Source organism: Danio rerio, chromosome 5 (genome assembly GCF_049306965.1).
Source record: "Danio rerio strain Tuebingen ecotype United States chromosome 5, GRCz12tu, whole genome shotgun sequence".
Classification (NCBI taxonomy): Eukaryota; Metazoa; Chordata; class Actinopteri; order Cypriniformes; family Danionidae; genus Danio; species Danio rerio.
Window position 1 is genome coordinate 40,834,898 of NC_133180.1, and position 27,087 is coordinate 40,861,984.

The 27,087-nt window shown below is 34.9% G+C and overlaps 1 protein-coding gene across 26 annotated transcripts in view; it reads left to right on the plus strand.

Moving 5' to 3' along the window:
• The first annotated feature begins 16 nt into the window (after nucleotides 1-16).
• LOC110438664 (uncharacterized) overlaps nucleotides 17-27,087 on the plus strand; it is a 38,576-nt gene continuing 11,505 nt past the window's right edge. For 4 of the 26 annotated variants that reach the window (XM_073951211.1, XM_073951210.1, XM_073951203.1 and 1 more), the window contains exons 1-4: nucleotides 19,003-19,436; nucleotides 20,274-20,399; nucleotides 22,792-22,917; nucleotides 26,480-26,605. In XM_073951211.1, the coding sequence (XP_073807312.1) occupies nucleotides 19,352-19,436; nucleotides 20,274-20,399; nucleotides 22,792-22,917; nucleotides 26,480-26,605 (463 nt within the window). In that variant the 5' untranslated portion in view covers nucleotides 19,003-19,351. Of the gene's footprint in view, nucleotides 90-666; nucleotides 1,025-1,643; nucleotides 1,817-19,002; nucleotides 19,437-20,273; nucleotides 20,400-22,791; nucleotides 22,918-23,860; nucleotides 23,987-25,465; nucleotides 25,592-26,479; nucleotides 26,606-27,087 lie in introns of those variants that run through there. The other 22 variants (XM_073951202.1, XM_073951201.1, XM_073951198.1 and 19 more) reach the window with 14 other exon arrangements.

A 27,087-nucleotide genomic window follows, 5' to 3' on the forward strand; every position in this document is an offset into this window, starting at 1 on the left:
AACCAAAGAAATGTTTATATTTGATTTTCATGAGAAGGATGTAGCTAAAAAAAAAATTACATTTCTGTGTTAAATCTCTTACATTTTAGGCAAGTTTTACCAAAACAAATACAATTGGACCACACTAACTATCTTGACTCTCTTGCTCATTTAAAATTAAAACCCTTAAAAGACTTTCGACTTTACGATGTGGATGTCATAATTACAAGACTTTAGTTTGACTGTTAAATATACAACACACAGTAATGAATGTTAAATGATTTTAAAACAATTATGTTATATGATGTTCGTAATTTAAAAACAATAATAAAAAACTCAGCGCTTATTTTCACAACATCAAAGATGTGTGGGAGGTCTAGATAATCTAGCCTATTTCTGTAATAAAAACATAAAAAATAAATAAATAAAAACTTCATTAAATAAATAAATAAATAAAACATGAATAAATAAATAAATAAATATTATTTTTATTTTAAGTCTCCCTAAACCCCATATGGTTTATTCCATTTTCAATGCATGAACATTAAAATATCTTAATATTTATTTTAAAGTATTAACAATAACATTGTACTAAAGTTGTTATTATTTCAGAATTCAGCATTTAATTTAAATAAATAAACATTAATAATGATTATTATTATTATTATTCATCTCTCCGCCAAAGCCAAGGTTAAGTCTAGATAGGATACAGCTGCGGATACGCACTTCAATATAGCAATTTTTGTAAGACTGTATAATAATAAGTAATATTTTACAGTTATGTGACGGTTGGGTTTAGGGTTTGGGTAGGGGTAGACGTCAATAAAATACAATTTATTGAGTAATTTATTAAATAACGTAAATAATTCTCGTTAACTTCCGGCCGCAATCGTATCTGATCTAGCAAAAACCGCCATAGCGGTTAACCATCGGAGAATGGAGGGAAGCAACAGGTGGACAAAGAGCACATAGAAATAAAGAGTTTAAAGAAGAAAAGAAGCAAAATGTTGCTAAATTATCCGTCTGTCTAGTGCTTCATGTACAGGTCAGGTGTTCATCTGTAAATATGCCTGCTGTATATATTCTCTCTTTAGCGCTATAACTCGGGGTATCTACTGTACGTTAAAGCTAATATTTGCTAGAAGTGTGCTGTAGCGCAATTACTATCATCACGTTAAATAAACGTTGATTTTATTAATTGTAAAGTTACATGAGTGTTTAAAGACATAAGATATTTACGGAATACACAGCAGGGGAATGGAGCTGTAGTGTGTAACATGTTAATGACAAATGCGATCACGTTTAATGATTTTCCTTTAAAAAAACAGCCTCATTATTAATTATCAAACTAGTTTAGAAGTTTTTGAAAATTTTGTTGGCCAATTTATGAGGTTTAAAGCTTGTAAAAGTAGCACTAAGTTAGCTCTGGTGGTGCAGTAAACATCAGATACAGCCAGGGGCTGACATGCAGGCAGAAGGAAAATAAGACCATTTATCTTAACATATTGAATAAAATGTATTGTTTTACTAAATGTTGGCTTTAAGCTATTTTATGATTGAGTAAATACAGGTTTGTTTAAATATGTGTATTTTATATTTAATATATGCATCTAAATACAGTTTGTAAGTGCTCCTTTATCTTTATTTCTTTTCTCCTATCTCAGAAAACCGATGTGCAGTTGTCCTATAAGATTCAGGCGGCCAAGGAGCAGCAAAAGATCCGACTGGATGGGATTAAGGTGTTGATCCTCAGGATGAATAAAGAACTGATTGATACTGTAAGGAGACCAACTGAGGCTGAAGCCTTCAAGATGAAGCAGCTCGCAGAGGCAAATAAGTGAGTAACACATTTGAGGCCCTGTTTCCACCTGCCATTGTCAAAAATGGTCTGCTGAGATGCAGTATTGCTCATTACTTGTGAATGAATTTCATTGAAATTATTTTCTGTGTGTTTCATCTACATTACTTTCACGGAAGCACTCACAATGCAATCCAGCGGCACTACTAAATTAATGAATATTGAGCAATTGGGAAAGTAATTCATGTGTTTGTTACAATACAGTGAAGAATGAAGTCCTTGTGATTTATTGCTCTTTCTGACAACACACCCTCTAACAGATGTGGGAGTATGTGATTTTTTTGTGGTCATTCAAACATCTTACTCTTAATCTTTACTACAAGAAACTTTAGTCCTTTTCTAAACATGAACAAAAACAGTCCACTCAGTTTTTTGAATTCTTCTAGATGTTGAAAGCAGATCATTACAAAATGTTTGAAACCCTCTTAATAAAATGGGGTTTGATTTGGATTAAGTTGTAAAATATGAGGCTGTTATAATTTAGGCCCTGTATATTCCTGGAATTAAGATGACATTTGAATTAAGATTAAGATAGTAAGATTTTGGACAATGCTAAATACTGCTGTAAACATGGTGGAAGGTCCTGAGCTTGTCTTTGCTGCCCCTTTCAGAAGTAGTTGAAATCTCATTCTGTCAGATTGCTTTCATTGCTAAAATGTTTATGTGGTTCAACGCATTCAAACAGCCATGAAAGATTACCTTCCCTTTGCCTTCTGTTTGAGCTGTGCTACCTAGAAAGGGTAGGGTTTAAAAAATAGAAAAGCACAACTACCAGACATAATATTGTGGAAAAAACAGGGAAATCAGAAAAACCTCAGCATAAGTAAAGCAGGAAACCTCAGCTGACTGTGCTCCACCTTGGGGGGATTCAAAGAGGGGTGGCACTACAACACCATTGCACTTAAATGCAGTGATTTTGCAAGCTGCAGACCACTTCTTTGTTCATTGTAAGTAATGAATTAATATAATAAAATATCTTCATCTTTGAGGAAAGCTCCTGTAGTTTTTCAGCTGTGATGCACCAGGACCTCTTAAAGTAGAAATGATTACTTTTCCCCTGTTGTTTAAAATATTAAAGACACACTCACTTTCCCAAATCATCTGCAGTAATGTGGTAAATACTAAAATGTGGGGTTTTAATATTGTTTTGACATGTTAAACATGTAGAATGCATGGTAGTCTTGTTTTTGGTTTTCATTTGGAATGCCCATACAGAAATCTTATGTATGGGAATGCAAATTACAAAAACATACAAGAAGTTTAGATTCCACATATGTAAAATATATGTCATATTTGCAACCTATATTTTAAAAATATTGCAAAAATGCCCGTTTACATTTATTTTTTTAAACATTGGAATTGCAAAAATACACACACCGGCCACTTTATTAGGTACACCTGCCCAACTGCTCGTTAACAGAAACTTTGAATCAGCCAATCACATGGCAGCAACTTAATGCATTTAGGCATGTAGACATGGTCAAGACGATCTGCTGCAGTTCAAACCGAGCAACAGAATGGGGAAGAAAGGTGATTTAAGGGACTTTGAACGTGGCATGGTTGTTGGTGACAGATGGGCTGGACTGAGTATTTCAGAAACTGCTGATCTACTAGAATTTACATGCACAACCATCTCTAGGGTTTACAGAGAATGGTCCGAAAAAGAGAAAATATCCAGTGAGCGGCAGTTCTGTGGGCGCAAATGCCTTGTTGATGCCAGAGGTCAGAGGAGAATAGCCAGACCTGCTTGAGCTTATAGAAAGACAACAGTAACTTAAATATCCACTCGTTACAACCGATGTATGCAGAAGAGCATCTCTGAATGCACAAAACATCAAACCTTATGGCAGATGGGTTACAACAGTCGAAGACCACACAGGGTGGCACTTCCTGGGTGGACAATAGAATATTGGAAAAAGTGTTGCCTGGTTTGATGAGTCTCAATTATGCAGTGACATTCGGATGGTACGGTCACAATTTGGTGTCAACCACATGAAAGCATGGATCCGTCCTGCCTTGTATCAATGGTTCAGGCTGGTGGTGGCGGTGTAATGGTGTGAGAAATATTTTCTTGGCACACTTTGGGCCCATTGGTACCAATTGAGCATTGTGTCAATGCCACAGACTTTGGACCTTTTATGACTACAGTTTACCCATATTCTGATGGCTGCTTTCAGTAGGATAACACACAAAGTCATAAAGTGCGAATCATCTCAGACTGGTTTCTTTAACATGACAATGAGTTAACTGTACTCAAATGGACTCTACATTCACCAAACTCAATCCAATAGAGCACCTTTAGGATGTGGTGGAACGGGAGATTCGTATCATGGGTGTGTAGCCAACAAATCTGCAGCAACTGGACCAAAATCTCTGAGAAATGTTTCCTTGTTGAATCTATGCCTCGAAGGATTAAGACAGTGCTGAAGTCAAAAGGGGCTCCAACCCAGTTCTAGTAATGTGTACCTAATAAAGTGGCCGGTGAGTGTAAATGTACAAATGTGTTAAATATATTGAAAAAACAAAAATTGGATCCAAGATGGCCGACTTTAAAATTACCACTATGGTCACCACCCATATTGAAAAGTTTGCCCCCTCACATATACTAATGTGCCACAAACAGGACGTTAATATCACCAATCATTCCCATTTTATTAAGGTGTATCTATATAAATGACCCACCCTGTAAAATGCAGAACAACTACTGCAATGGTACTGAAGTACTATAACTACTAAAAGTCAGTTCTGCTACTGCAATACTTTTTAAATAATTTATTACACGTGGGTACATAAGTATTAAAAGTGCGCTTTAGTTTTGTTACGTCTTGCAGTATTGTAGATGTATTTCTGTGGTTAGTTATACTTTTGAAAAGTGCAATACAATATACTATACCAAGTTATTAGAGCTCATTGAATCTAAAGCAGATTTCAATTCTTCTATAGGGCTATACAATTTATCCCTCTAATAATCATTTAACTTGGGAAGATTTAACTGTTTAAGAAATAGTTTTATATTTTGGGAGTCCAAATCCCATTCTGAGGAATATACATGTTGATAATAATTTTTAAATACAACATTGATATCCTATAGGTTGGGTGTATATCGAGCCATCATGCCTAATAGCTGGTATATTAGCTTTAGGGTGCTTTCACACCAGTGAATCGATTCAGTTGTTCCGAAACAGCGGTTACAAATGTTACATTGTTGCTCTTTGCTCTTGGAGCGGTTCGCTTTCACACTGCAAAGTTTCTAATCGGACCAAAATAGCTAAAACAAGTCACGTGCGAGTAAACTGTCCTCACATTGGTCAGAGTGTCAGGGTTTATTTTGCAGCGTCCCGCTAAACTGTCAGGAGAGGTGGTGGTTTGGTGGTGATTGACAGGGTGCATGCGCGCGATGTGTCTGAGGAGAGATGCGGTGGGGAGGGGTGAGAAGGGTGCGCGACGATGCCTATTTGAGGACTGGGAGGGAGACTCGAGATTACCGGGAGATCATCACTCGTTTACTGGCATCCGGAGACTCGCGAAACTTCCCGCCATACTCATAATTCTCTCTTCAAACGGCCGTAAGCCTATTACATATCCATAAAACACTGTGATATAACCGCGCTCGGATCGGATCGCTTTCTCACTGCAATCGAACCGCTCCAGGGTTCGTTTCAATCGAGCCGAGACCACCTTACTCAAGCGATCTCGGAGCGATTACTTTGGCGCGGAACAGAGTGCGATTGCCCTGTTCACATATGCCAATCGAACCGCGCTAACTGGGCAAACGAGACACGTTCCGAAACAAAAGTGTAGGTGTGAAAGCACCCTTAGATTCATCTTAAAGCCAGTAGTTTAGAAGGGCGTTCTTTATGAAAATAATATGATTGTCTAGTGCAGTGTATAATGAACTCACCTCTCTGTAAAAATAATGCTGCATTCACACCAGACGCGGAACGGGCGGATAAATCGTGCGTAAATAGCCGCGTGAACATAAGTTTACTCGCTTCATTCGCGCGTCAAACCCTGCTTCATTAGCGCGTCAAATCCGCTTCATTCGCACGTTAAATTCACTTCAGATTCGCATGATGGGAAGGGCTTCTGTCTGCTCGGTGACTCTAGCTTCGTTGCTAAATGGCTATTATGGATTTTATGAAGAAAATAAGTGTTTATGTGCTTTATGAAGGCTAAAAAACAGCGTGGATACATTTAGGGCCGTTTCCGAGTCCACTAAATACTTTCAGATGTGCATCCAGCTCTGTGAGCACATAAACCCCTTCAGAAACTGAACCTGGATGACGGAGGCTTTCAGCGGTGCTTCTGACTGAGCCAAGCCCAGTTTGATGACCTTTTTGTCGGTGTCAGCTAGAGGATTTTCCCCGGGACACTGACAACAGGCGATACGTCACAATCATGCCCCCACAAGAGCAAGCTCCTGATTGGTTAACGCAATGCTAATGTCCGCTGAAGTTCAGATTTTCAAACTCGAGAGATTTGCACGAAACGCGCATCAAAAGCGAAAAACGCTCAATTCGCGCGGATCGTGCCGCAGGATGTCTATTCGCACGTTTTCATTAGCCCCTTTCACACAGTGATACCGGTAAATATCTGGAAAATTTCCGGAACGACTTTACCGGTATATTCAAAAAAGCGCTGTTCACACAGGCGAGGACGTTACGGAAATTTTCCGGAAAAGAGCATTCACACATCCATTCCAAAATACCGGTAAATTCTGACATCATTCACCACAAATGAGCTTTAAACGGCTGCGCTTGTATTTGTAATTATTTGACTAAATTACAAACTCTGTGGATGATCAATATTGTGAACAACCTTCGCAGGATCACTTTCGCATGTCGAGATGTTCATAATATGTGCATGTGCAGGCGCTCACAGGCACACGCAAAGCTTGAAGGTAAACAAACAACGGCTTATCATAAGCATCTCATCGATGATTATTTACACAGTTGGCATAAAGAAGAACATATAAACGTGATCTGACTAACTTCTAGCAGCTAAATGTGTCTGGAAAAATATTAAAAGGTTTTTATTCTCACAAACCGCGCGGACGTAAATGCGTCTGACTGTTGTGATTGGCTAAAGCAGACGTCTCACGTCAGCACGTTCTAGACGTGCACGCGCTTATTACGGTAATCTTCCTTCTGCATTCACACAGCGCAGCATTCCGGCAAATTGCCGGTAATGTTACAACTTCTCTTTCCGGAAAATAGCCAGAACGAATTTACCGGTATTTTCAAAAAGGACCTGTTCACACATACAACCTTTCCGGTCTGTGTCTGTATGTGTGAAAGGGGCTATAGACTTAACATGTAAATCACTCGCGCTTGATGCGCGTCTGGTGTGAACGCAGCTTAAGGATTTTAATTTTGATTTAAGTATATTTACCGTTTTGGCTTTGGTTTCACAAAATGTATCTTTTAATTTCTTTTTTAAATAATCAATTTGTTTTTCTAATTACGTTTTGCTTTTATCTTTACGCTTTTTGTTAAAGGATGAAAAGCTTATACACTTGCCTTTAATAAAGCGTTTGTGTGTGTGTGTGTGTGCGCGTGCGTGTGTTTGTGTGTGTGTGTGTGTGTGCGCGCGCACGTGTGTGTGTGTGTGTGTGTGTGTGTGTGTGTGTGTGTGTGTGTGTGTGTGTGTGTGTGTGTGTGTGCATGTGTGTGTGTGTCTCATGGGAATCAAAATTTTAATGTGGAAAAAAGTGAATGTGAATTTGAAAGTGAATTTTCAGTTCGGTCCTACAGTTATTAGTATGTGCAGTAACTTTTTCTTCACTGTGTCTTAACTGTCTTTACTGTGTCATTAAAACAAATTACAAAACATTAAGCATTTTGTTTACATTATTTGCAAATAATAATTTTTCATTCATTCATTCATTCATTCATTCATTTATTTATTTATTTATTTATTTATTTATTTATTTATTTATTTATTTATTTATTTATTTATTTATTTATTTATTTATTTATGCTGTTTCATAGCCTAACCAGACTTTCTCTACATTCATGTGGCATTGTATGGGCCAAACACTGGTGACTATTGCACATTCTATATTGTATGCATAATCATACATAATATGCAAACCCAAAATATTAATAATTTTCTCTACAAAGAAATAAAAAAATAGTCAGTGAATTTCTTATATTGTGATTTGTGCAACTGTTTTCATGGAAGGTGTGACTGTTGCGTTTGTGAGAGAGAAATAATAATATGATATACTTATATCAGAGAAAGAATATTTTATGATTTATGATAAATTTATAATTTACTGTATTTAACAAATGATTAGGCTACTCAATGATTGATTGATTGTTGATAACCCTTTTAATCGATATTGATGACCTATTACTCTTATTTTTGATCATACAGTTAACAAACATGCACTCGTTTTCCATATTAACTGAAATATGTAAACGGCACATTCACACTGTAAAAAATAATACCCAATATCTACTCAATAAAATTGAGGTAACAGATTACAACCAATATTATTTATTAAATTCAACAAATAAATAAATTAGCTTATTTAAAATAAGTAACTGCAAAGAGTACTTAAAAAAATAAGCAAATTTTAAACATTCATTTTCTTTTTGGCTTAGTCTCTTTATTATTCTGGGGTCGCCACAGCAGAACAAACTGCCAACTTATCCAGCACGTTTTTACGCAGCGGATGCCCTTTCAGCTGCAACCCATCTCTGGGAAACAAATTTTTAAACAAAAATATGAATTTAATGGAACAGAAAAACCAACACAATGTTAATGAAAACTACTTGTTTTTATTTAAATTTAACACAAGATTTGTCGAGTCTGTTTTTCAGCTCTAAAAAAATAACACCCTATTGCCCCAAATTTTCCGGAAAGGTCTGTATGTGTGAACAGGCCCTTTTTGAAAATAACAGTACATTTGTTTTGCCAATTTTCCAGAAAGAGAAGTTGTATCATTACCAGTAATTTGCTGGAATACTGCGCTGTGTGAATGCAGAAGGAAGATTGCCGGAAAGAGCACGTTCAGTTCTAGAACGTGCTGACATGAGATGCATACTTTAGCCAATCAGAACACTCAGATTCTAGAGTGTTTACTAGACAGTCACCTGTAAAAACACCTTTTCTTTGTCACAGTTAAAATGCATAGATTTAACCCAGGAGGACACAAGCTCTGGAAAAGAAGTCAAGAGCCGTGTTTCCACTCTCGCCAGGCCAATCGCGTTTGCACAGTCACTTCCGGGGCCTGATTGAATACCTTGGGCCAAAGTGGGCCAGTGGGGGCTTTGAGGTCAAATCAAATCAAATCACTTTTATTTTCACATCATCAGCAGCACGTGTGCTATGATTAGTGAAAAGCTTAGGTGCTGGCTCCAGACATTACAAAATACAGATTCAGTGCAAATACAACGGCAGTGCAAAATACAGACAGTGCAAATAAAATGACAGTGCATATACAATGACAGTGCAAATACAACGACATTGTGAAATTGACAGCGTTATGTACGATGAATAGGTGTCCATATAGTTGTAGGCAGTATTGTTTAAAGTATTGATTGGAATAGTGGAATGAAAGCAAAGTTTACCTGAGTCTTTTAAAGATAAGGGGCTCTTTTTTGACGATCCATGCGCAAAGCACAGGATGCAAACGTATTAAGGGCATGTCAGAATCCACTTTTGCTATTTTAAGGATGGAAAAATCCGCTTTGTGCTGTGGCGCATGGTCTTACAGGGTTGAGCTTATTCTCTTAATGAGTTATAGGTGTTTTGAGAATAAACCAATCAGAGTCTCATCTCCCATTCCCTTTAAGAGTCAGCTGCATTGCGCCATGGTGCATTTCCTATTTACATGACGGACTTTGTAAGTGGAAAAACTGAGTGCTTCACTAGCAAGAAAACAGTTAAACAGAGCATCTACAGCGCGAGAATAAGAGATGAGCCTCCTCGTTCTTTACTTTCACTTTCACTCTCGTGGATAAGGAAATGTGTTGTACGCGCGGACATCTATTAGCCTATACATAATTAATTTTGTTCGTTAAGCGCAAAGATTTGTTTAAAAATTTCAAAATTCAGTTCTAATTTTCAACAAACGAATAAATGAAGAATAATAACGAAGTGTGCTCAAAAACTTGTTAGCTATTTGCAAATACACATGCTATGCCCCATATGGTCTTAAACCTGACAGTTGGGCAAATCTAAGCTTGTTTTAAATAAAACAAATATAAATATGCATATAATAAATAATACTGTTAATAATAATACCATTATACAAAAGCAAAATGTTATGAAATAACTGAAAAGACATGAAAGTGTGGTTTTTATATTTATGTAGGCTAGAAAATATTATTTTAAAATTTTTTAAATTTATTTTAATTCTTTTTCATTTATTAAGATATTTGCATATTGCTGTACACCCTGTGTGTATTAAGCAGTGTGTAAGCAAGGCGCACAACTAATGCTCTCTGCGCTGGACTATAGAACTGATTTGATCTGGTCTATTGAACAGTCTATTTAAGTTCCTCAAAATAGCAATGTGCCTCAACACGCCTCCTTTTTTTAGCCCAGAACATATGAGCGCAAATGCATTTGCTATTTTAACAGCGTGGCGCAAAATGTCAAAACGACTCTTGTACCAAGCTGAAACTAGCTAACAACAATTGTGTCACACCGCATTGCGCCGGGTGTATGATAGGGCCCAATTTCTATAAGAACTTTAACACCTTTGATGATGATGATGTCAGTGTCTTTAGGTGGCCACTTGTAGAAGACAGCCATTCTGGTCAACATTACTGCCATCACAAGCCGTTCAGTTCCTTATTGTCCAACACTACTGAGCAACAGTAAGAAAAAAATTTATAAAAAATTAAATATGTTAACAATCTGTTATCATGTTATGATGTGTATAAAGCCCAAAATATTAAATGTCATAAACTCTACCTTTAGTCTTAGTTAAGTCAGTTAAGTCTCACTCCATGAGCTCCCCAGCAGCTGTAAAGATTCACAGGTCACAGTGGCTTCTCTCTCAAATTTAACACTCACCTTAAAAATGTAATGACTGAAAAAACAACTTTTTTTTTTATACACTGTAAAATATTTGACCCTAAATTCACAGTAAATTACTGACTAATAATTGCATTAACTTTACCAGTAAGCTACTGTGACTTGTTTTACACTAAATCACTGTGAAATTACAGCCATATGTGACTTCAAGGTAGATAGTAAAGCCCATTACTGTGATTTGACAGTATTCTCTTGTAGAATTAACTATTTTACTGTGAAGTTACTATTAATGGCAATATTCAGTCATCTGTCAGACAAAAGTCTTTCTCCAGGCTGCATGGCAGAATGAACTGATCCTTTGTCATCCCACTCCCTGAGAACACGACAGTGTAGGTAAGAAACTTGTTGAATGCTCGAAAGTGTATTTTAGAATTTCTAAGTTCATATTTGCAAACATGGAGCCTGTAGTGTCAAACCATGCTCAAAAACACAATTTCACCACGTGCTGAAATACTTAACCGGCTGTTTCTTTTCACACATTTATATATTCATATGTTTATTATTTGAAAATTCTCTGTAGTTTTATTGTACATTTATAAGTTAATAATTAATAAAATGTTCCTGTTTTCTGACTAACATTAATATAGTAACTGCAGTAAATGTATGTTTCTTACTGTTGATTCTTACTGTTGCACACAATAAATGCATTTTATAGTTAATTTGCTGTTAAGTTTTTAAACATTTGTATAAAATAAATCAATCTGCAAAGTAGTTTTTATACCTGTGATGAATATTGTGATACTGCATATCCTGATAAAACCTTAAGTAAATAATTGCAACTAGAAAAGTTCATGTCATCATAAACCTGATGTTAGCTACTGGTCTGTCTCCAGCAGGTCTGCATGTTCTGTTAAGAGACTGGATTCTGTGAAGTCTCCATCAAAGTTAAAGAGAACAATTGAGTCAGCGTAAGTTTTAAATGTAACAGAATATGTGTCTCTGTCTGTTTAGAGCAGATGTCTTAAACTCGATTTACCTGGGGGCCGCTGGAGGCAGTCTGGGTGAGGCTGGGCCGCATCAGGTTTTCCACAAGAAATGAATTATTAATTATTAGAAGATTTGATTTTTTTTTTACACAAAATAAGATAAAAAAATAAACAAATAAAAAATGTATAAGAAAATAAATCAATCAGTAATAAATAGTAGTAATAATAATTATAATAATTAGATTTAGAGGGATTACTCTGACTGTGATTTTGGTGTTACATTTAGGTGTAGCAACTATAATGAGTTGGTGGAAGCCGTAGCACCAGGAGGAAATACATGCAAACACAGGAAGAACATGAAAACTCCACACAGAAATGCCAACTGACCCAGCCAGGGCTCGAACCAGGGACCTTTTTGCTGTGAGGTGTTTCTGCTAACCACTGCTCCACCGTGCAGCCCATTTTCTGCTTAATATTTTGGGAAAATATATTTTATTACCCCAACAATTAACCCAGTTCTTAATATTATTTAAATTCTGGATTTAATCTGCTATGCATCATTGTATATCTCTTTAAAGACATGGCTGTTTTGCTGTTTTAATGTTCAGATGTTTTAAAATGTTTATACAGATTCAGACTGAAAATATTACATTAAATTATAATTTCAGTGTAAGCCATGAGTGGCAGTCTTTGCTTGTCACAAAACTGTGGACTTGGGTGAACATGTGGATATGGACACTTGTAAAATGATGAGTGGGGGGGAAAGTTTATGTATTGCCATTAGTTAACATTGCTACTCTGCACATTGCTGTTCATTCATGAAACATGACAATAATCCTAGACCTTTTGTAAGTTTTTAGTTGTAGGATCGTGCAAAATCATAGTCCTCTCACTCAGATGCTGTGAAGTCCAAATGCTAGACACAGAAAAAGATGCAGGAATGGAGGAACACAGCAAGCACCTTACAGGAAGAGCTGGAGGATATTAGAATTAAAGACTCCACATTAAAATTTCACTTGTGTTGTTTTATTAACTTATTATGTGTGTCTGTTTGGCAGTGATGTAAATCTGTCACTATGTTAAAACTACTAATATGCACAATAAATAATTTTGCTAAATTGTAACACTATTGAATCCTCAAATGACATATTAATTATGATGTACACGTGATTACAATGTTGTAAAGACGTTCAGGTCTGACTGGACTGAAATTAAACTTTTTAAGAACCTGATTGCCGTTGACAGCTTTATATAATGAGTGTGATTATTTTATATGTATAATTAGGCTATTAAAACACTTAAATTACGCAGCAACATATCTTAAAAACAACCAGAATAAGGCATATTTACACGTTCAGATGACGTGCAGAAAAGACTTTTCTTTTTTTATTAATGTCTGGGTAACAATAACATCATAGAAATGCAAGAATGTACATGAGTTTTACAGAGGAGCAAAGAATCAAATAAGCACATAAAAGAGAAAAGAAAACAACAATAAGAAGAAAAACAAATTAACTTATGTGTTAAGAAAATTAAAAATGAAAATAACCGTTCTAATGGCTTTAATATTTTTAGAGGAAGCAATAGTTCTAATGTACTGTTGAATTTCCTTTTCAAAAACAATAATACAAGGTATACGCTGAGAATTTACAGCAGAAAAGACATTTTTTTTTTTTTTTTTTTTTTTTTTTTTTTTTTTTTTTTTTTTTTTTATTGTAGTATTTACAAACATAGTACAATAGAATACATCTCACAACAATTATGAACATAATAAAAATAAATAAAATAAAATGAAATAAATTCTTTCATTTATACAATGCATAAACATGCCAGGGGTAGAACAAAGAATAGGTAAGATAATGATAATCATATAAAAAAAAAAAAACTTATTCAATCAAATGAAATTTACATAATGCCTCATATGTTTTTTTAGCTTTTCTGTTTTTTATGTTACATAATGTAGTACCATATTGTTTAATCTCCTTTATAAAATGAACACAATTTGGCTTAGCTTTGGCCCATTTCTTGACATGGATATGGTATTTTCCAAGTAATATTATTAGTTGTATAAGAAAACATGTTTTGGAGTCAATTCCATCTTGTACAAAAGCAAGTATGACATCATATAACCCAATTTGTATTAGTGTACCAAATGTCCTTGAAATAAAGTTAGAAACATCAATCCAAAATAATCTTGAGTATACACATTGAAAAAAAAGATGAGTAACAGATTCTTTAATAATTCCACAAAAATCGCAAAAGTTTTCTCTATCAACTCCAAATCGTTCAAATAATTCTTTTACAGGATAAATTCGGTGTAAAATTTTAAATGATACCTGTCTTACTTTATTACTTATAAAGAACTTATTTGTAAGTAACCATACTTTTTTCCACTCAATACTTCCAAATTTTGATGACCAGAAGACTGTTGAAGATGGTATTTGATTCTTTTTTAATACATCTCTAATATATTTATTACTACATTTATCTTTAAGAATGTTAATATCACCAATATATAATACATCATCACTTGTCTTTGGCTGTTGGTCCACATTGTATATTGAATTACGTAACAGTGATACAACTTTATTTGGTATTGCATCAAAAATAACAGCATAGTCTTTTGGTTTTACAGGAACTTTAAATTTTTTAAGGAATTCCGAGTATGAATAAAGCAATCCATGTTCGTCAAGTAATTGACTGACTGTACATATTCCATTGTCATACCATGATTGAATAAATATAGATTTCCTTTTGTACAAGATATCTTTATTATTCCACAGAAAATACCGATGAGGTGTAAAATTATGTTTATAGACCAACTGCCAAGCCAACAATGCCTGCTTATGAAAACTTGCCAATTTAATAGGGATTTTATCAATAGAGAAATTACATTTTAAAAGAAAATTTATGCCACCCAAAGAGTTAAATATAAAATTTGGAAAGATATGCCACAAAGTTTCTTTATTTTTAATGTATTCAATTATCCATTTTATCTTAAATACCTCATTGAGATCTGTAAAATTTAACACTTCAAGTCCTCCAAAGTCTTTGCTGTTATTTAAAATATCTTTTTTTAAATAGTGAGCCTTTTTACGCCAAATAAAATCATAAAGAATTTTATCCAATTCCTTAACAACATTTTTCGAAGTTTCCATTGACAATAATATATATACAGACCTTGAAATTCCTTCTGCTTTAGACAGCAACACACGACCATATAAGGACAGATCTCTCATTAACCACATATTATATCTGTTTTTGATCTTTTCAATGGTGGGCTTAAAATTTAATTCATTTCTTTGTTTCAAATCCTTGCTTATTATTACACCGAGGTATGTAACAGTGTCTTTTATTGGAATACCACTAACTTCTTTTAAGGGACAGTCTTTAAGAGCAAATAAAATAGATTTACTCTTATTCATCCTTAATCCAGAGACCTCAGAAAATTCCTCAATACAATTAATAACACTCTTCACTTCTTTACTATTTTTTACAAAAATTGTAGTGTCATCAGCTAATTGACTGAGTTTTATTTCTTTGTCAAACACTGAAATTCCTTGAAAATCAGCTTTTTTAATATGAGTAGCCATTACTTGTGCAACTAATAAAAAAAGAAAAGGCGATATAGGGCAACCTTGCCTTATCCCACGGCTCATTTTAAATCTTGGACAAGTCCCATGAGATAATTGGACTGAGCTATTACAACCATTATAAAGAGTTTGAATTGCATTTTGAAAAAAAATGCCAAAGCCAAAAAATTCAATAACTTTGAATATAAAAGAGTGTTCAATAGTATCAAACGCTTTATAAAAGTCGATAAATAATATTAAACTGTCCTCTAGTATAAAATGGTTATAGTCAATTAGGTCAAGAATTAATCTAATGTTATTTCCAATAAACCGTCCCTTCAGAAAGCCTGATTGTTCTTGATCAATTATCATATTTAAAGATTTTTTAATTCTTTTGGCCAATATCAGAGAGTAAATTTTTGTATCATTGTTTAGCAAACTAATTGGTCTCCAATTTTCCAAGTACAATTTGTCTTTATTAGATTTTGGTATTAGTGTAATTACTCCTTGTTTTAGTGAAGCTGGAAGCTCTCCAATTATAACTGATTCTTTATAAACAGCAAGTAAAAAAGGTGCAAGAATATTATCAAAAGTTTTATAAAATTCCCCTGTCAACCCATCACTTCCAGGAGATTTATTTTCTTTAAGGCTCTTTATACAATCTATTACTTCTACTAAATTGAAATCTTCATCACATGAATTTCTAAAATCAGAGTCAATTTTATTACTATTTTCTGATAAACTACTAAGGAAAAGTTCTATATTAGTGGGTTGATTAAAGGAACTATATAATTTACTATAAAATTGAGATACATAGTTAGAAATCTCCTTAGGATTTTCATTGATAGAATTATTTATTATTAATTTATTAACAGATGAAATTTCCCGATTCCTTTTTTCTAAGCTAAAAAAATATTTAGTATTCTTTTCTCCGGCTTCCATCCATTGTTTTCTTGACCTAACAAATGCACCTTTTGCTTTTTCTTCATAAATATTGTCTAGATCGTTCTGCAATGTTGTAAGTTTTAATACATCATTGCTTGACATATCTTGGTTACTTCTGCACATAATAGAATAAATTTCACTAATTATCTTGTTTTCGTTTTCTTTTTTCCTCTTTGCAATAGACTTTCCATAGGATATAGCGAGTTTTCTTATTTCAAATTTAGTTTGTTCCCAGTATTTTCCATACATTTGGGTCATACATGCCTGTTTCCAATATTTAATAATTAAGGTTTTAATTTGAGCTTCAAACTCTTTACATTTCAGCAAATTATTATTTAATTTCCAGTATCCCCTCTTAACCCTGTCTGACTGATGGCCTGAAATACAAATTTTTATTGATATGCCCTTGTGATCAGTTAAAACAGATGGTTCAATATTCACATATTCTACTTTTTCTTTCATACTTTCTGATATAAGCCAAAAGTCAATACGCGATTGGAGAGATCCATCCCTATTAGACCAAGTATATGCTAAGGAATTTGTATTCTTATACCTCCAAATGTCAACTATATTTAACCTTAAACATACGTTGCTTAATTCATTTGCACTATAGTCAACTTTCGGGGGCAATCTATCTTGTTGTCCATCAAAAATAGTGTTAAAGTCACCACCCCAAATAACTTCAGCTGAAGGGAATTTTAATTGCAAGTTATTAATATGACCTTCAATATCTTGAAAAATTAATCCATTTATTTTTTTATTGTTGGTGGCATAAATATTTACAATAATAAATTGTACCTGGTTTATTTCAACAAGTAGAATGACCCAGCGGCCATTATCATCCGATTTTTGAGTTATTGTCTTCCCTAAAAACTTATCCTTTAAAATAGCGACACCTGCTGATCTATTTGAAGCGCCAAAAGAAAACCAAATGTCACAACCCCATTGACTCTTCCAAAAAGACACATCTTCTTTGCAGGCATGAGTTTCTTGAATAAAGCAAAAGTCAGCCTTTTTACTTTTACAAAACAGAAACAAAGCCTTTCTTTTTAGCAAATCTCGTATACCCCTGGCATTAACAGAAAATATTGTTATTGACATAACTCAAAAAAATATACAATCCTTAATTATAAAAAAAAAACAATCAAGTGAACAAGTGAACAACAACCGAATAAGGTTTAAGAGTGTTGAGAGTGTATAACGGGTAAAAAATTCTCTCCGTCTTTGAAAAAACAGTCACGTTAACTTAGTCCTGAAATCCTTTTCGCTTTGATTAAAAAAAAAAAAGATAAATGACCTCCTTTGTTTTTTTGTTTTTTTTCTGTGTACCACAAAACAAAGTAACTATTTTTTATGGAAAATATGTTATTGAAATTATCAGTAACAAATATGTATACATCTAAAGAGTGAAAGGAAAATAAATTATATATATTTTAAAGAGGTCACATCATTAACAAAATTACAATGTAGCTAGAACTTTTTGTGTTACAAAAAAATCAGTGTCTAAAACCTATATTTAGAGCAATTTATATCTTAATTTCTTTACCATCAACTATTGCCTTGATTCCAACAAAGAAGGCCTTTTTTCCCTCTTTCCTGGCTTTGTCGATTGACGGCCAAAGGAGATTCCGCGTAGCCCTGTCTTTGATCGTGAAGTCTTCTTTGAAGTACATCTTGTTCTTCTTGAGAAAGTCATTTCCCTTGGCTCCTTTCCATGTGAGGTCTCGCGCTGTTCTGGAAGTGAATCTTATTATCACTGGCCTTGGTTTCTTTCCTTTGCCGCCGTCTGCACTGGATCTTCCAACTCGATGAGCAATGTCCACATTACTTGCTACAAAGTCACGCTCTTGCTCGACGACCACCTCTTTGCAAATTTCCATTATTCGCGCCTTGACATTCTCATCTGGACGCTCAGGCATCCCTTCCAAACGAAGATTCCATCTCCGGCCGTAACGATCCTGCTCATTCATTCTGTCCTCCAATTCTGAGATGCGCTTCAGATTAGCTTCATTCTTGTTTTTTAACTCTTCGTTCTCCTTCCGAATGTCGAATATTTCTGAATGCACCGCCTCTAGGGCATCTTTCAATAAGTTGATGCTATTCGAATTTTCTTTAACCATGTCTTTTATTTCTTCAGATGATTGTCGAATTATTTGAATGATACTTTGCTGTACCTGGCTTAATGTGAGGTCATCCGTTGCATCACCTTTTGCCACCCTTTTCGTTGGAGGTGCTTTTGATGGGGTATTCGGAGCAGAATCATTTTCTTCTCCTTCTTTGCCGTGACAACTATATGAATGAGTTTCACTAATGAGCCTTTTTTCCGTCGATCGCTGAAGTTCAATGTCCATCTTTACGGAGTCAGACGAGTCCATGGTAACTTTCAGGAGTTTTCAATACGAGTAAAAAAAATATGTAAATATGACTACTTAACTGTAACACGTTCTAACCACTGATATAAAACTTAAATATAAAGTGTGACTGATTAATTACATCGAAATCTGTAAGATACCCGCTTTTATTTTCAGAGCCAAAGCATGTGCGTCTAATCAAGCCGCCATCTTGCGCCGCCCCCCGCCGCAGAAAAGACATTTTATTAACGTCCAGAAGACGTCCATGACGTCATTTCAATTCCCGTTTTGGATATATTTTTCAACCATGACGCAGTGTCAGAGAGACGTCTTTTTTCAATGGTCAGCGGAGGTTCAAATGTTTGCCGGGAACCTTTATGTAGGCCGCCATCCTGAATAAGCCCTACTATCAGAGTTTTCCAAAGTGGCGCTCACTGCAGAGCTGAGCGCGGTTTTCGGAACGCGCGTTCTAATGATGACGTTACAGAACACGGGCTTCGCAGGCTCACGCACACAGAGTTTTCATTAGTAATCTTCCAATCCGTTCAAGCACAAGTTGTACTTACAGCTGTAAAATCGAGTTTGTAAAAAAAGCTCAGTGCGAAAACGATCGAGATTCGCTTTGCTATTTTGAATTTCTATATTTACTTGTTGTTGTAACAAACATAAATGGAGTACATTTGGACATTGATTGATTTTTTTAAAGGGGACAGAAGCAATTGTTCCCGCCCTGTAGCAGAAAACACCAGCTCAGGTGAGTTAAGTGACAAGTTTACTATGACCCTTCATTTCTCCTATTCTACTTTGATAAATGTTTTCCATAAATACAGTTTGTTCATATGAGCAACATGAAATGCTGGTTGTGATTCAGAAAGTGTGTCATAGGGAACAAACTAAAGCCATCCCTTACAAAAATACCCTGTGGTACTCCATATGATAAAAGAGAAGAACCACAAAAACTGCAGTGGTTATTGTGTAGTGCTGTGTTGTTTTATAAGGTTTTGCTGTATGTAATACTGTAATAAAGTGTATAACTTTGATATATCTGAAATATTTACCACATAATTTTGTTTACTGTAATATTGTCCAGATACAATGTAATAATTTCACATTTTTGTAGTATTTACCACAGGATTTTCTTGTACTGTATGCAATATTCCTGTATGTTCTTGTGGTAATGAGTTGCTATTGCCACGTGAAAACAACTGAAAAATCACACGCATAATTCTAAATTCTTGTGATACTCCTACTACAAGTGCTGTGGTGATCCTGTCATGCATGTTTTGCTCTGCTTATTTGTTCTGTGGTAAATTTATTCTCAGCAGGACCGCAGGATTACCAAAGCCCATTTTTGTAAAGTATATAACATGGATAGGAGTGTAAAATTGGGTTTATGCGACCATTTGATGACACAATATGTAAAATGTATAGACTCAACCACAGTGTCTTAAAAATCCTTTTGTTTGAGGAAACTGTCACAGATTACAATTACTTGTCAATTGATTTTAAAGAAAATGTTGATAATATAAAGAATATCAAATCTATATTATGAAAATTGAATAAAATGTTTATTGTGTCTAATCTATTTTAGGAGGCAATAAAAGAAAAGCAGAGGAAGCTTTTCAGGATGATAAAGATCAGGAGGACTTGATGCCAGCAAAACGCTGTAAACCACCACAGTTCCCTGATGAAAATGATGAACCCGGCCCCAGCTCAGGTCAGTTTACTATGACAAGACCCTTAATTTCTCCAATTCTACAAAAAAAAAATATATATATTTAAGGCCCTGCGCAAACTGTTTTTATTAGGGATGCTCAAAATAACCGACTAACTTAACTGAAAGGGTGTGTTTGTAACTGATTAATAGTATCAGTTTAACGATTAAAAATATTATTTTATATATTTTTAAAGCTTGGCTGCATAAGAGGTCAATCACAGCGAACGCGCTTTTGTGTTGAGAGGGGCATCTGTTGAATGGTTTACTAACTGCTGCCAGTGTTTTACATGCTGCTTATGCGCTCTGAGCGCCTCACGTTTTGCTGTCGAGCGAAAAAAGCTTGTTATGTCAGTCGCATCTTTTTTTTTCTTCAATCAAATGGAAGCACTGCAGGGTTTCTGTTGAGGTGACAGCTTGTGTTGTCAAGGCGACTACAGCGAACTTTTAATGATGAGGAGAGACTTGTGGTCGCTGTTTCAAGTTATCCAGGGCTGTATTACTTTACAGATCTTGAATATCACAATATTATTAAAAATTACAATTATAACATTAACAGCAACACGACTCATGCACAATACTGGTCAGCGGATTCAGTTGTTTCCTAGTGACATACAAAAAAACACCGCGATTCTTTTTTTCTTGTCAACATAAAGGCAGTGCAGTGTGCCTTGCGCTTTTGGAACAGAAAGGCGTGCTCTTTGTGATCGGCCCCTAAATGAAAAATATAAATACAAATATTTGTTAGTGCAAACACACGTGTCTACAGACGTATTTTGCCAAAGAAGTAAAATGAAAGAGGAATATTTATGGTCACATTTTGATACAGATGAGTTGACATAAACCATTGCTGATGCTGATGGCCGTTGTGCTGCTTGGAGCCGCGTCAGAAAGCCCAGTCACAAACCTTTTTTTCCATTTGTAAAATTACAGTTATTAGTGATTCTTACATAGTATCAGTTTAAAAAAAAAACTACATAATCTACGAATCAATCAAATCCATTGTCTTGATTTTTCTATAATGATAACTCAACACCAAACTGAGGCTTTGATTTTGCAGCTTATAAAACATGTATGCAAATTAATGCAATATCATATGTAAACAACAAAATTGTTATACAAAAAAAGTCATCAAATGAGCCTTGAGTTTCATTGTCATTTTCTTTCATAACACGCAGCGTGCGCACAGTAAGTCATAATCATGAGACATAATCTTTAATCTAATGACTTTTATTAAAAATGTTGACGGGTTTTGTTTAATAATTATAACAGCGGAGCATTTATTAAATGCATATTTTCTGTGGAGTGATCGATTTGAGGTAGCCTGATATTTTTATTTGCCGGAGGAAATGGAGTTTGCAGGACTTTGCGTACAACCCAAAACAAAAAAAATAAGTGATAATGGCCTTGATTTCACTTCAAATTTTCCGTTTAGCAATTCAGTTCTTGGCGAGGCAGTGGCGCAGTAGGTAGTGCTGTCGCCTCACAGCAAGAAGGTTGCTGGTTCGAACCTCGGCTCAGTTGGCGTTTCTGTGTGGAGTTTGCATGTTCTCCCTGCCTTCGCGTGGGTTTCCTCCAGGTGCTCCGGTTTCCCCCACAGTCCAAAGACATGTGGTATAGTTGAATTGGGTAGGCTAAATTGTCCGTAGTGTGTGTGTGTAAATGTGTGTGTGGATTTTTCCCAGAGATGGGTTGCGGCTAGAAGGGCATCTGCTGTGTAAAAACTTGCTGGACATGTTGGCGGTTCATTCCGCTGTGGCGACCCTGGATTAATAAAGGGACTAAGCCGACAAGAAAATGAATGAATGAATTTAGTTCTTTAGCCCTTTTAGCACTTGTTATTTAAGCACTTTAAGCACTTGTTATTTAGAAGAAAACACTTTATTTGACATTGTACTTTTAAAGTATTGTGCAAAGCATAATCATTGAAGAGAGTCTACCTCCGTCTCAGTTTACCAGTTTTTTTAGCACTTTAAGCTCTTGTTACATTATTTGTGTTATTATCGTCAATATTTGAAGTAAGTCCTTCTGTACAGTTTCTCTAAATAAAATTAGCCAAAATTAAGAGCATTAAAAAGTATTAAAAATAATAAACGTTATCTGACGAAGTATTACATTTTCGAGCCCAACAATTGTAACCATACCGAGAAACAACCGTAACCGTACCGATCTGTTCGTAGAAGAGCGACTATTGACATTGACGACATGGACAAAGGCCCATTGTGACACTTTGATTAATGCCACTGCAGTTGAAGCTTGTGCAAATCGTGCTGGTATTGAACTTTTTTTGAAGGTATTAAAAAAGGTAGTAAAATGTATTAAATTCAACTTAAGAAGTTCTGTATATACCCTGGATAATCTGTAATTAACTCTTCCATATTTTGATGCACTTTAGGAGGCAGGAAAAGAAAAGTCAAAGAAGCTTTTCAGGATGACGAAGATCAGGAGGACTTGATGCCAGCAAAACGCTGTAAACCAACACAGTTCCCTGATGAAAGTGATAACCCCGGCCCCAGCTCAGGTCAGTTTACTACCACAAGAACACACTTTTCCACAGCTTTGTTAAAGAGATATACTTCACCCTAACATGAAAATTTTGTCTTCATTTTCTGACTCTTGATCCAAGCCTTTATGATTTTCTTTTTTCTGTCAAACTAAAAAGACGATATTCTGAAGAAAGCTGGAAACCTGTCATCATTGAATTCAATAGTATTTGTTTTCCTGCCGTGGAAGTCAATGGTTAGAGTTTTTTTCTTCAAACTATATTCTTTTGGCTTCACCAGAAAAAATAAACTCATAAAGGTTTGGAACCACTTGAGGGGAGTGAATTGTGAGGAAAAATGTGATTTTTGGGGTGAACTATCCCTTGAATTTGGTGCTTTAAATTCTACATTGTGATGTAGGAAGTGAAGCGTTTTAATCAATTAACCAAGAAACAAACTAAAAAAGTTAATTAAAATAAATTAGAAATAACCAATTAATAGGAGTGTCCCTGAATCAGGATTTACATAGTCGAATCTAAATTTACAAATTCTGTATTCGACTGATAGTCAAATCATATGGTTTGGGGCTTGCGTAGAGGAGGGCTGGTGTTTGTGGTAGTGGAGATTGACAGAGTCTTATAATAAAATAAATAATTAAATAAATGTTTACAAATGGAGTGCAAAACTGACATGCAGAAAAACAAATATCTGGTAAAGGTTGGTATAAAAATAGGCTATATACGAACTTAAGGGGTAAAAACTGGTGGTTCGATGTGAAATCAGACATTGAGGAACCCCCATATAGCCACAATGGCATGATCCTCATTTCATAATTTACCTCTGCAAATATTCGACTGAGAGATTGGTAGTTGCGAAGCTTTGACTATTCGGGGTCACCCTATAGCGAGTAGTATTAAATGAAGATTAACAAAAATAAGTGATAATCTGTAATTAACACTTTCATATTTTGATCCACTTAAGGAGGCAGAAAAAGAAAAGTTGAGAAAGCTTTTCAGGATGAAGAAGATCAGGAGGACTTGATGCCAGCAAAACGCTGTAAACCAACACAGTTCCCTGATGAAAGTGATGAACCCGGCCCCAGCTCAGGTCAGTTTACTATCACAAGAACACAATTTTCTACAGCTTTGTTAAAGAGATATACTTCACCCAAATGTGAAAATTCTGTCATCATGTTCTGACCCTTTACTTGTTCCAATCCTTTATGATTTTAATTTTTTCTGTCAAACTAAAAAGACGATATTCTGAAGAAAGCTGGAAACCTGCCATCATTAAATTCAATAGTATTTGTTTTCCTGCTGTGGAAGTCAATGGTTAGAGTTTTTTTCTTCAAAATATCTTCTTTTGGGTTCACCAGAAAAAATAAACTCATAAAGGTTTGGAACCACTTGAGGGGAGTAAATTGTGAGGAAAAAATTTTATTTTTGGGTAAACTTTTTATTTTTATTTTGGTGCTTTAAATTCTACATTGTGATGTAGGGAGTAAAGTGTTTTAATTAATTAACCAAGAAACAAACTAAAAAAGTTCATTAAAATAAATTAAAAATAACCGATTAATAGGAGTGTCCCTGAATCAGGATTTACATAGTCGAATCTAAATTTACCAATTCTGTATTCGACTTATAGTCAAATCATATGGTTTGGGGCTGGGGTAGATGAGGGCTGGTGTTAGTGGGAGCGGAGATTAACGGGGTCTTATAATAAAATAAATAAATAATCACATACGGAGTGCAAAACTGGCTCGCAGTAAAACATATCTTCTAAAGTTTGGTATAACAATAGGCTATATACGAACCTAAGGGGCAAAAACTGGTGGTTCGATGTGAAATCAGACATAGAGGAACCACCATATAGCCAAAATGTCATGATGCTACTTTCATAATTTACCTCTGCACATATTCGACTGAGAGATTGGTAGTTGCGAAGCTTCGACTATTAGGGTTTACCCTATAGCGAGTAGTAATGAATAAAGGCAGATTACCAAAATAAGTGATAATCTGTGATGAAGTCGTCACGATACCATTAATTCAGCCCACGATACTATACCAGCTGAAGTATCATGATACCAAGTAGTATTGCAATACTGTATTAATTCAGAACTCAAATCTATGAAATAAAGCAAATAGTCAGAAATACTATATTTTAAATGCCATAATACTTCAATTCAATTCCATTATTATTAAAAAAGTAATTTTTGTACAGACTTTTTCTGCTTTTTTGTATTTACTGTGACTCTTTTGTTGTTATTGCAATGATAATAATAAAATAAATTAATTAATAGTTGATCATGCTAAATGATCTGTCATGACTGCAGCAAACTATGTCCCGTATGCAGACAATTAAAATGAAAGTAAAATAAAGTGGTCTATTGATTATTTGCTGGCACAAATGTTTGAGCATTTCAGTAACTTTTCCACATATAAGAAATTGTAGAATCGTTAATGATGATACTACCATTTGCAAACTACAGTGGCACCAAAATTTTGGAGCCATAATATTGCGGTGCAACCAAAGTATCGGTAAACTGCAAACCTGAAATGATCTCTTCCATATTTTGATGCACTTTAGGAGGCAGAAAAAGAAAAGTCAAAGAAGCTTTTCAGGATGACGAAGATCAGGAGGACTTGATGCCAGCAAAACGCTGTAAACCAACACAGTTCCCTGATGAAAGTGATGAACCCGGCCCCAGCTCAGGTCAGTTTACTACCACAAGAACACACTTTTCTACAGCTTTGTTAAAGAGATATACTTCACCCAAACGTGAAAATTCTGTCATAATTTACTGACCCTTTACTTGTTGCAAGCCTATTTGATTTTCTTTTTTCTGTCACACAAAAAAGACGATATTCTGAACAAAGCTGGAAACCTGTCATCATTGAATTCAATAGTATTTGTTTTCCTGCTATGGAAGTCAGTGGTTAGGTTTTTAGCTTTTTTCAGAATATCTTCTTTTGGGTTCACCAGAAAAAATTTTGGTTGAACTCTCTCTTGAATTTGGTGCTTTAAATTCTACATTGTGATGTAGGAAGTGAAGCGTTTTAATCAATTAACCAAAAAAAAACTAAAGAAGTTAATTAAAATATTAAAAATTACCAATTAATAGGAGTGTCCCTGAATCAGGATTTACATAGTCGAATCTAAATTTACAAATTCTGTATTCGACTGATAGTCAAATCATATGGTTTGGGGCTGGCGTAGAGGAGGGCTGGTGTTTGTGGTAGTGGAGATTGACAGAGTCTTATAATAAAATAAATAATTAAATAAATATTTACAAATGGAGTGCAAAACTGACATGCAGAAAAACAAATATCTGGTAAAGGTTGGTATAAAAATAGGCTATATACGAACTTAAGGGATGAAAACTGGGGATTCGATGTGTAATCAGACATTGAGGAACCCCCATATAGCCAAAATGGCATGATCCTCATTTCATAATTTACCTCTGCAAATATTTAACTGAGAGATTGGTAGTTGCGAAGCTTTGACTATTTGGGGTCACCCTATAGCAAATAGTAATAAATGAAGATTACCAAAATAAGCGATAATCTGTTATTAACTCTTTCATATTTTGATCCACTTAAGGAGGCAGAAAAAGAAAAGTTGAGGAAGCTTTTCAGGATGACGAAGATCAGGAGGACTTGATGCCAGCAAAACGCTGTAAACCAACACAGTTCCCTGACGAAAGTGATGAACCCGGCCCCAGCTCAGGTCAGTTTACTATCACAAGAACACACTTTTCTACAGCTTTGTTAAAGAGATATACTTCACCCAAATGTGAAAATTCTGTCATCATGTTCTGACCCTTTACTTGTTCCAATCCTTTATGATTTTCATTTTTTCTGTCAAACTAAAAAGACGATATTCTGAAGAAAGCTGGAAACCTGTCATCATTAAATTCAATAGTATTTGTTTTCCTGCTGTGGAAGTCAATGGTTAGAGTTTTTTTCTTCAAAATATCTTCTTTTGGGTTCACCAGAAAAAATAAACTCATAAAGGTTTGGAACCACTTGAGGGGAGTAAATTGTGAGGAAAATTTTTTATTTTTGGGTAAACTTTTTATTTTTATTTTGGTGCTTTAAATTCTACATTGTGATGTAGGGAGTAAAGTGTTTTAATTAATTAACCAAGAAACAAACTAAAAAAGTTCATTAAAATAAATTAAAAATAACCGATTAATAGGAGTGTCCCTG